The sequence below is a fragment of the Xiphias gladius genome, chromosome 17 (assembly GCF_016859285.1).
Source record: "Xiphias gladius isolate SHS-SW01 ecotype Sanya breed wild chromosome 17, ASM1685928v1, whole genome shotgun sequence".
NCBI lineage: Eukaryota > Metazoa > Chordata > Actinopteri > Istiophoriformes > Xiphiidae > Xiphias > Xiphias gladius.
This window is the reverse complement of record NC_053416.1, coordinates 28,268,967-28,280,957: the sequence shown is the minus strand read 5'-3', so window position 1 is coordinate 28,280,957 and position 11,991 is coordinate 28,268,967. Positions and strand designations below refer to the sequence as shown.

Genomic DNA, 11,991 nt, shown 5'->3' with positions numbered 1-11,991 from the left:
AACAAGGTGTGAACAAAGGTAAAGGACAGCAATTAAACACTACATATCAGTGGTATAGGAATTACATCTGTAGCATTCCCCACCTTGAATTGTGGCCACAAACATCACTGACAGAAAATGTAAATTAACATTCAGTGGAAGCACTAAGTTACACAAACTACCTAGTAGTCTAGCATGACAGTTTATTTTTGTCATAATGTTACCACTAATAATAGCCACATTTATTGCCAGACGCCTCCTAGTTCCTTTCTCTCATTCCTCCCATCTGATAAATTAAGAAATGCATCAGTAAAGCTGCTTGTTAGCTTTTTATGTTGTCATCTTGTCAATATATAGTGCAAATTATGACACCTCTATGTTAGAAGCAAAGTTTGAATTAGGGTGAGGTTGTTGTAGCACCACAAGGAGGTAGTGTTAGACAGTTGGGTCAACAAAATGTGCAACTTTACCAGGAAACCACTGTTCACAACCCATTTCTGATCAACAATTAATTACCATGGAGGTGGCAGATCAGAAAATGTTTATATGAATCATGTAACAGTTACATGCGTTTTTGATGTTGTGCTGCCAATAGGGGCACCAGATCAGATCAGAAAACACTAATGTGGGTCATTTTTAAAGGCAATGGCAAACAACATATTTTGTGATTTAGTTTCGAAGATTTGTAGAGTTTGTGTTGATTGTGTCACAGTGCAGGTAAGTCAAAATCAAAATCAGATTTATTTATATAGCACGTTTAAAACAAGTTAACCAAAGTGCTGTAGAAATTTTAATTAAAGGCACAACAATAGGAAGTAAAATTATATCAAGAGCAAGCAAAGGCCCTTGAAAAGATCTAGGTACAGAGTTTTGTCTTATGTCTTTTGTCAATGGAGGGGGAACATTTGATTTATAAGCGGAAGACTATCCCAAAGCTTTGGAGCTGCCACTGCACTAGCATCAATCTTGGAACAGTTAAAAACAATTGTTCTGAGGATCTCCGGTAGGGCGGACTAAAAACAATCATTTTTGTCCTGTCCTGTCAACTGAAGACAGTTTATTTGCCATCCAGCATTTCACATTCTGGAGGCAATTAAGGATGGATGTGATAAGACTTGGAATTCCAAGGAGTCAATGGAAAGAATATATGTGTCATCAGCATAGCAGTGAAGGGGGAGACATTGTGCTTGCAGAAAATGGAGCCTAAAGGGAGCATATACAAAGCATGTTATTTGTTATTTGTCTTCTCTGTGTGTGAGCATGTTTTCATAAAGTTAAATGTCCATGTGTATATTTATGTGTCTGTCTCTGTTAAGCCCCTGTAACTGTCTTGGAGGCTTTACTTTGATCTGTGTGTTTTCTCACCACCTACTGAAATAAACTGAAGAAAGTCTCCTGACTAAAACTGTACTAAAACTTATTTCCAGGGAAATCTGTTGAAGTATGTGTAAATCCATGTGTCTTTTATATAGTGTGGAAACTGTATGTAGCCGGACTTTGACAGAAATGTCAGTCAAGTGTTTGATAATCACTGCAGACATCAGGAAAGTAGTCTAATCAACTGATCTTATTTGGTGTTTGTGCCCAACAGCACTTAGAAGTAGCCATAGTGATTTTAAATGCTTGGTTTCTGCTGAATGACACACAGACTTTAGTGTGATTTGGCTCAGCGCACCTTTCAAATTTTTCTTATTCAGTCAAAGACAGTAAACCCTATTACCAAAGTTTGTACACTGTGAGCACTACTCGACTTTGCTGCACAGTGTAAAGCTGTGCAATTCTTTGTTCCTGGTGTCAAAAATGTGGAAAATCCATCAAGTTAAAAAAGGGTCTTTTTTTTTCAAATAAGATGTGGTTCTTAATTTGTATTGTACTCTGTGGGGCATTTGGATGGTACCCCTGCCACTTTGAGGCTCGTAGTTCAAATTCTGAATGCCATTGTGCTTTGGTAATGACATTGTCTGAAAGAGCACAAATTTTCCCAAGCTCTGGCAAAACAGTATATGTGAAGAGTGAAATTTGTGGCTGTGAGGAAGAATTAAGCAGAATTCTTTCAGAGCAGTTTACAATGTTTAACGCTTTTTTCAGAACACTTTAAATCTGAAGTTTCTAGGTGAAAAACTGGCAATTCCAACCATTCCATCCACTCATTTCTATTGGAAAAATTGCAGACAAAATGTTGAATATTTTGGAAAGTATGAAATTTATGAAAAACTGAATACATCTGATAATATCCTAATCGAACTTTATATAGAAGGACTCATGAATCCAAAAATGGTGGAATAATAACTAGAAAATGCAATTTATGAAGAAATTGCGGTGGGATTGCTGCCTTCTGGAAAAGCTGAAGCTCAACTGAATTGCTGGCTTGAATTTATATGAAGAATCAGTTGAAGTAGCATGAAGAGTTGGAATAGTAAAAAAGGGATGAAGAGTGTAAACTGTGGTGTAAACAGTGAAAGAAGTTTAAATGGGAGTCATATTGTACACGTGAGCTAAAGTACCAGGAGAAGGGCTGAACTGCAGCTTAACTGCCACTAAATTAAAAAGAAAAGAAAAAGGCAAAGCCTAGACGAGTAGCTGGAAAATCTGGAAGTAAATGGAAGTTAAACTCTATTAAAGTGCATACGAAGTGTAAACTTTGTATGCAGGAGTAAATGAAGGAGAGTGGAGAGATGGAAAGAGAGACAGAGATGATCACATTAATTTGATGCCATTTCAGTTTTAATTTATATTGTGTCACATCATAGATGGTCACATCGTATCTTATGTGAGACAGCGGGGTCCGCAACATAATGTATTTCAAGAATTAAAATATGAAATGCACACATTAAATCTTGAAGGAGGCAATGACACACCGTTTTGATAAACCACTGCAGTACAAAATTTCACACAGGAAGGTAAAATACTCAGCTGATCAGGAGTTATAATTGACCAGTCTGATGTGTTTAGGGTGTGTGTAGTTATTTTGCAGCAGCCCTGTGTCATTCTCACATGATTTAATCAGCGGGACAGAGATGTTGATAAATCCACTATGCATGGCCATTAAATGTGGCACTTTTCAAATCTAAGGCTGCAGATTTACCATCATCTCTGTCCTGCTGCCCTCAGATGGCTGCGGGGACTTAACAAATCTATTTGCAGCTCCTTCTCTCTTGTGTACTGTGCGCTCTGTACTTGGCAAACCCCCCACCTCCCCTACTATATGTATTAGTGTGGGCAAAGTTACCTGATCAGTGCACCAGACCCCAGTAGCTAGTACTCTGAGCCCAAACACCAGACCTGGCCAGGGTAAATCGCCTGACACAGGATGTCTGAAAATGCGGAAGGCATCACTACGAGGTAGGTGGCACGTGGTGTTGGCGACTGTCACTGAGGGGACAGCTGACATATAACGGTTCACAAACTCCTCATACCAGCCAACTTTGGAGAATGCTGGAAAATGTACAAAACACACACAAATTTTACTATGAATGAATTGTTTTCTATGAGATATTTGACAAGAAAATGTTCATTGAACAATACTCATTATTGGTTAAAATCATCAGCTATCAGAGTCATTCTAAAACATAATGCTACAATCAAGATCATTATCAGTCATCATACACAAAATTGAAGTTTTAGTTTTTTGAGCAAAAGATCTAACCTAAAAATCCTTCAGCAGACGGAAGACTACTGTTTCCTCAAAGTATGTCTCCCGAATGTTGTACCCTTTATTGACTGTGTGTGTGTGTGTGTGTGTGTGTGTGTGTGTGTGTGTGTGTGAGAGAGAGAGAGAGAGAGAGAGAGAGAGAGAGTGTGCACCCTACCTATGAACATTAGTGCAAAGGCTCCCCCAACTATGATCAAAGTCTGAAGTGCGTCAGTGTAGATCCCTGCTGCCAAACCACCTAGACACACAGACACAAAAACACACACACACACACACACACACACACACACACACACACACACACACACACACACTTATGTTATTGTGCACATTGTGCTTGAGTATTAGGACAATTCTTTCTATCGTCAATGAGGTTTGCAACATCTTTCTGCTGTTTTGATTATCTCTTTTGTGACTACACAGCATATTCAGCACAATGTTTGAAGACTTGAAGGCTGCAAAGTGCCTGACTTGAATGTATTGGTTGCTTTTGGTGCAGTTCTCACCTAGGAACGGCGTATATGCATCGAAATATCAATGCATATAAGCCTACATATGTGCCCGGTAGCCTAAAGATGTTCTTTAATTTAATAGTTTTGTTGTATATTATTTTTATCACCTCCCCTTCCCCTTTTAAAAATGTAAGGCAGTAACATTTACTCAGAGAAAATTTTAACTGACTTACTTTATACTTTTAGCTGAGTACATTTTTACACAAGCAACTATACTTTGGCTTGAGAAATTTCTTTTAATTAACAGTACTTTAACTTGAGTACAATTTCCAGTACTCTTTCCACCCCTGCTAATGACCATGTACTAAGTAGCATCTGTGATAATTTATAACACAATTTAACTTAAAGTAATATCTATAAATGGATTTCCTCAGAGCATGCTGGGAAGCTCAGCCTCACAACCTACCCCCAACGACTACATATTATAGATTATAATATTATATATTTGCATGGTTTGCACCGCTGCCATGAACAATATGGGGCCAGGAAATTCACTGAGGTTTCCATCGCATAACTATGATCAGCGTACTGTAGCGTAGGACAAAATATATCCGCGTTTTGTAATTCATCAAATCACCAATCCAGTAGCTATCTTGTTGCACCTTCTTTTGCAGTTCCATAGAGTGATTTGATTAATTATCCTGTCCAAGTCTTTAACCCACCCGATTATTTCCGGGGGGCTACAAAACATCCGTAGACCCCATCTAGCAGAGTCTCTAAATCATAGGGATTCAGCACTTACTACAAACCATTCAACAACACCTTCAGGACCTAACTGGAGTGGTGTATGACATCATCAAGACATTACATGCAACAGCTGTGGTGAACACTACTTCAGTGGACAAAACAGATGCTATCTGTGAAGACCAAAACCTTTCACAAAACCCACTGAAAAAGGGTCAATGGACATCAACCAGGAGCCTGTAAACAGTTGAACCAATCTGGTCCGCCATAATAAGCGATGTCAAAGTTCCCTTATTTTTGTTCAGAGGAGCAAGGAGGTTGAGTAAGGATACAGGAAACCATGCTTCTCAGGAAGTCTTTTATTAGAAATCAGTAATTGGATGCTGCAGCTGATTGGACTGCTCTGATAGTACTTCACTGCATTTTTATCCTGGGACAAATAATAGATTTAACTCAGGAGTAAGCTTACTAACGCATCTACATTTTATTTGTGTTTTGATAACCATTTACTTAGAACTATTGGATCTGTGGTAACTGTAGGACTGAATAATAAAGCAGACCTAAAACAACTTTCATCATCATGCTATGAGGCTGAAAATCCCAGTAGAAAGTACATGTATTTTGATATATGTCTAAAATATACACGCTAATACATTATTTCTAGAAATAACAACACATTCTCATCATAATGTGGATTATTACATAATGAATGGACAAACAAAATATTAATAAATACAGATGCAAATAATTGATAGTAGTAGTAACTGCCAGTAGTAACTGTGACTGTCACAATACAAATTCCAAGATATGCTGTTACGTCATCAGAAACTGACATTGCTTCAATTGTGGCTCCTTAAAGTTAGGTGATTGAAATCATTAGTCAAGATGCAAGAAAATCATGGCATGCTACACATTTTTACAAACTGAGTCTTGTCTCTTACCTTACTACAAGACTAACTGTGAAGGAAACAGAAAGAGGAAACGGGGGGGAGGGCAGTGCAACACAGAGCAGCCTGACTCGTTTCTGTCTGTTGCTCTGATGCTCCCAGCTCCGGTAATGAATGTTAGCGGAGTCAGCTAAACTACTTTTGAAACAGACGCCGTTACAACTTCCTCTACTCTACCCTACCTCTGTTCAGTGTGAGCTAATGCATTGACCTGAAGTGCCAGCTCTGAGTCGACTCTGAATATCCTGATTCAGGTATGACCCTAACAAATACCCTAGGTCACTTGATGTCAACTGAGCCATCTCCATAGAAACTGAACAATTTTTATTTGCGCGTGAGAAAAGAAAGATGATGCAAAAATCTTCCTTTGCATTTATAATGCAAATTTAAAAAAAATCTGACAGCAGGTTAGAATTTGCTTCAAAGCAAGTCTCTTATTTGTTTTATTGATGTAAAATAATTTTATCCTCAGCTGTTATTACGGTTTCACAACTATCAACAAATCTCCAGTCTTTAGAATCCCCCTGCTTTCCTGTCAAAGGTGCTGAACTTGGAAATCTGGTTCCAAACCTCTGAATCACCACCTACCTCTTTTTGATTTGTTCAGTGATTCAACCAGGTCTGCTGTTGTGCTATTTGGTGGCTGTTTCCCATGGCGGGAGAAATTGCTAATAAGAACATTGTAGGCGGGATTAAGAATGGAGAGGTCATCTTCCTGTGCCAGAGCCAGAAAAATTATCCTGTGCCAGAACCAGAAAATTACTCAGAAAATGGACATGTCTGGCTGATGTTATTTTGGTTAGGACACAATTACAACGCCTACAAAGCAGGAAGCAACCGACTGAATTTTGACTGAATGAACAAAATAAAACCAAAAGCACATTCAGTTTTTTCTATTTATTTACGTTCATGAGAATGGACTGTAGGAGAAAGAATTGTGTGTGTGTGTGTGTGTGTGTGTGTGAGGATCTGACAAAACTGCATCACTGTTGGACAGAACTGGTGACAACACATATAGAGTCACATAGTGGCAATATTACTATTAACAAGCAAAGTAGCTTTTACTGTATTGATACAGATACCGGGGACAATGTTGCCACATATGGTCCCTGTGACTCATTTAATTTATAGCAATGGTGGAGGAATTGACTGAAATGCAGACCTTTCTTCATCATTTTGGATTGTTTGGACTGTTGTAATTTTGCAATAATGCAATGAATGCTAGGAAATATATGTAAGCATATATGTAACATAACCTAAATAAGAGTCTTAAGTCTATACCGGCCTTCATCATGGTTTGCACTGTTTGTGTCTGTGTCTGTCTGTGTGTGTGTGTCTGTGTGTGTGTGTTTGTGTGTGTGTGTCTGTGTGTGTGTGTGTGTGTGTTTACCTGCCACGGTATAAGCAGCAGTGACCAGCAACAGTATGCTTGTGGACAGATAGAGATCCCAGCCCAATGACACCTGGATGAACAATGCCCCCAAAAAGATATCTGTCTGGGTAACAAACACACACACACACACACACACACAAATACACAATCAAATTTTTTTCTACCGTGTCTTGGATTGTACCTAATTTGTATGTAACTTTGGATAAAATAATCTGCCAAATGAATAAATGTAAAAGTGTGTGTGTCTTACAGATATTTTGGTGAAAATGCAAAGGATGAGTTACAGAACAGACATGTATATGCATATCCTCTGGACTCCAAAGCATTTGGCCAGGTATTAAGGCATGGTCACCACACCAGCAGAGATGTAGACAGGGATAAAGATCCAGCCCAGAGCCACCAGGACCCATGTTGACTACACAAACACACACACGCTCATGTTGCAAAAAACCCACTGTCCGTATTGTCTGCTATTGTACTGTTTATTTGTACTTAATTTTTGAATTTAATACACAAAGGATAACACAAGGTTGACATTGCACACATGTGTATTCACCTACTTTACTGTAATAAGACACACCTAAATCATCACTGGTGTAGAGAGTTGGTTTTGGAAGTCACATAATTGATTCAATGGAGATCACCTGTGTGTAATCAAGAGGTTCAAATTTATTAAAATTTAGACACCAAAATCCCACACCAAGAAGATTAAAAAACAACTTCCCCTGACTTGTGAAAAGCACAAGTCAGAGGATTGTTAGAAGCAGATTTCCAGCACTGAACAATGAACATGCAGTACAGTTATTTCAGTTAAATCAATCATTGAGAATGGAAAGAATATGATACAGCCGTAAATTTGCCTAGTGCAGGCCATCCTCAACAACTGAATGAGTAAATATATTTGATAAAGTGAAGCAAAGGAAGTCACCAAGGGACCTATTGCAATCTGAAGCTTCAGAAGCTGAGATTGGAGAGACTCTGCATTCAACCAAAGTTGGCTGTGTGCATTACAATACTTTATTGTAAACTGTTACCGCCAGAAGATGCATGGGAGACTTTTAAGTGAGCTTGAAGAAAGTTCTATGGTCTGATGAGACCAAAATTGAGCTGTTTTGTCATGAGGCAAATGCACAACACTGCACATCAGATATAGTCCTAGACCATGTTTCTAACATTCCATTCAAATCCCCCAACAGCGATGCCTCCGGCTGCTCCTGTTCCTGCTAGACCAATAAACAAACTGCTGCCAACATTACTGGACATAAGTGAGGCTCCAATCTGTAAACAAATACAGATTAATGCACAACTACAACAAAAGTTTATATTGACTTTAAAAAACTGAGTTTTTGATTTTTTGAAGAATTCAAAAAGTTGAATTTATAGAATGTTCGATAACACTTTAAATCACAGCCTGTGAACTACAGCCTTTTCTGTATGGGGTATCAATAAAATACTTACCGGGCATAACTAGACAAGTATATAAATGCCGGGGAAGAAGACAAATGGTTAGTGAATAAGGGGATAACAACTTCGTGTTGAAGTGTAATTGGCCCTCTCACCTCTAAGGGCCAACATACTTCAAATCAATTTCTTAAATTCAGTAATTGCATAAATGCAATTATTCCTTCTTGGGTTAAGTTCTCAGGTCCCATGAGGCAATAATTGCAATAAATGTAATTATTCCCTCCTGGGTTAAGTTCTCATGTCCCAGGTCCCATATGACTACATCCCAAACAAAGAGCAAGAAAAGACTATATAACAGACTATTTTAAACATGATTCATTGAAAAGCCAGGCCTGTAGAAGTTGTCTGTAAAACTAGCTTCACTACCTCTAAATTAAGTACATTATACCCTATCAGGGGCTGCATTAATCGTGGCAGCAGACCAAACTGCAGGTAACACAGTTTGAGTTTACCTGGAAGGCCCAACGACTCTGTCTTCCTAAAGTAGAGAGTTTTCTAAAAAGATCTGGCAAGACTTAATAACCTAGCAGCTCAAATGAATATTGGAGTTCAATGAAGTTTGCTAAGCTCAATATTAACATTTGCTGCAAAGTGTTCACACAAACTCCCATCAATCCATATTTGCCTTACCAGTGATCGTGTTTTTCACGTCCTTCACCTCACATCCCTTAAAAGGCTCTGGGAAGGATTATAAGACGTTCAAATTTAACGTCAGAGTGAAATCAAGTTTTCTGGGGTAATAGACCCAAAAAATCAACATATGCTGTGATTTGGGACAGTCTGCGCACTAAAATCAAATGAAAGCACGTTTGCCATCATCAGTCATGCAATTTCTTACGTGCCAAAATCTTAAAGTAGTTAGATGAGCTTGATGAGTTGATAACATATCTTATATACATATATATATATATAGGTATGTTCCAAAACAAACAAGCTGTTTAGACTATATTATGTTCAAATTCCCTCTCTCGTCGCGAATGACCATCAAATCCAACATGTACTGCGTTTTCAAAAAATGTTTATACAAACTCAATTCAAAGCATATACTTACCTTTCTTTTGAAGTCTTCCTAAAGTAGAAAGTTTTCTAAAACGATCTGGTAAAAATTAATAACCTAGTAGCTCAAATGAATATTGGAATTCAATGAAGTTTGCTAAGCTCAGTATTAACATTTGCCGCAAAGTGTTCACACAAACTCCCATCAATCTATAATTGCCTTACCAGTGATCGTGTTTTTCACGATCACTGAGGGTTAGGGTTAGGGTTTAACCCTAACCCTAACCGTAACCCCCGAACCCTAACGCTAACCCTAACCCCTAACCCTAACCCTAACCCCTAACCCTAACCCTAACCCTATCCTAACCCTAACATCATCCTAACCCTAACCCCTAAACCTAATCCCCTAACCCTAACCCTAACCCCCTAACACGAACCCTTCAACAATCACTCTGCATTTATTAACGTAAAACTTCTTAAAAAAAAAACATCAGTCATGCAATTTCTTACGTTCCAAAATCTTAAAGTAGTTAGATGAGCTAACCCTAACCTTAACCCCCTAACCCTAACCCTAACCCTAACCCTACCCCTAACACTAACCCTAACCCTAACCCTAACCCCCTAACCCCCTAACCCTTACCCTAACCCTAACCCTAACCCCCTAACCCTAACCCTTCAACAATCACTATGCATTTATTAACGTAAAACTTCTTCATGACTTGGAAATAGTGTTCCTGGATACCACTAATAATAAAACTTATAAATATAATAAAGGGCAAATAATAATACTTATAAAACTATATATAATAATAATACTTATAATCATAATAATTTTAGTAGAGGGTGTTGAGAAGGATCATGGGGGCAGTAAGTGGTTTGCAGTCACAGATCCAGACTCTGCAGCACCAGAGGCAGAAATATCTGCAGAAAGCGTCACAAAGAGAGAGGAGAGAGACGAGAAAGCACAAAACTACGGGAGAGAGGAGAAGTCAAGTTAGTAACGAGCATCGATGCCATATGAATGAATACGGATGGAGAGGAAGAGGAGGAGAGAGGAGCTTGATGCATCATGGGAAGTCCCCCAGCACTCTAGGCCTACAGCAGCATAATTAGGGAGTGGTTCAACACGAGCCTGAGCAAGCCCTACCTATAAGCTTTATCAAAAAGGAAGGTTTTAAGCCTACTCTTAAACAAAAAGAGGTTGTCTGCTTCCTGAACCCAAGCTGAAAGATGGTTCCAAAGTTGAGGATATTGATAACTGAAGGCTCTGGCTCCCATTCTATTTTTAGAGATTCTAGGAAATACAAGTAAGCCTGCGTTCTGGGAGCGCAGTGTTCTATTGGGGTAATAGGGTAGTATGAGCTCTTGAAGATAAGATGGTTCCTCACCACTAAGGCCTTTTTTTAAGTGAGGAGAAGGATTTTAAATTCAATTATGGATTATACAAGGAGCCAAGGCAAAGAAGCTAACTAGAAATATGATCTCTCTTCCTAATTCCTGTCAGTACTCACGCTGCAGCATTCTGAATCAGCCGGAGGGTATTTAAAGATTTGTTGGGACAGCCTGATAATAAGGAGTTGCAATAATCCAGCCTATAAGTAACAAAAGCATGGACTAATTTTTCTGTGTCTATTTTAGACATTGTGTGCCTGATTTTTACAATGTTACAATGTTAGGTGAAAAATGGTGAAAGCTTTCTCAGGGATCTTAGAGAGAAAGGGAAGGTTAGATATGGGTCTATAGTAGGCTAAAACACCTAGATAAAGAGTGAGATTTTTAAGAAGAGATTTACTTACAGCTAATTTAAAGGCCTGCGGTACATAGCCTGTTAATAAAGACAGATTATGATTCATTGATTATATCTAATAAAGAGGTGCTAACTAAGGGTAAAACTTCCTTAAACAGTCTAGTTGGGATGGGGTCAAAGGGACAGGTTGATGGGTTAGATGAAGACATTGTTGAAGTTAGTTGGTGAAGGTCAATGACAGAAAAAATGTCTGTATATATCAGGTTTTACAGCTGTTTATAAGGTTGCTGTGTTTGAAGATAAATCTGTGCTGTTTGAGGGCAGGACGTGGCAAATTTTGTCTGTAATGGTTAAAATTTTATCATTAAAGAAGATCATGAAATCATCACTACTGAGAGCTATAGGACTACATGGATCATTATGACTCTTGTCAGCTTGGCTACAGTGTTGAAAGCTACATTATCACCAAACTGCACCCTATGCACTCAAAATGTGTTGAGAACATTTTTTTCACATGGTCTGGAAGTGCCCAGGAGTTGTGGATTTCTGGAGGAGAGTTTCAGAGATCCTGTCAAGCATATTGTCCAAACTACTTCCTCACTCACCAGTAGTTCCAT

At 38.5% G+C, this 11,991-nt stretch overlaps 1 protein-coding gene across 1 annotated transcript; it reads right to left on the bottom strand.

The window, feature by feature from the left end:
• Positions 1-3,208: 3,208 nt before the first annotated feature.
• Positions 3,209-11,991, bottom strand: LOC120802935 (sodium/glucose cotransporter 4-like; the record flags this gene model as incomplete). The annotated part of the gene is given in 6 exon segments (XM_040151121.1): positions 3,209-3,414; positions 3,789-3,869; positions 7,165-7,270; positions 7,418-7,582; positions 8,341-8,445; positions 11,980-11,991. Coding segments are annotated over 6 exon segments (675 nt in total), but the record flags the coding sequence as incomplete, so codon positions are not given.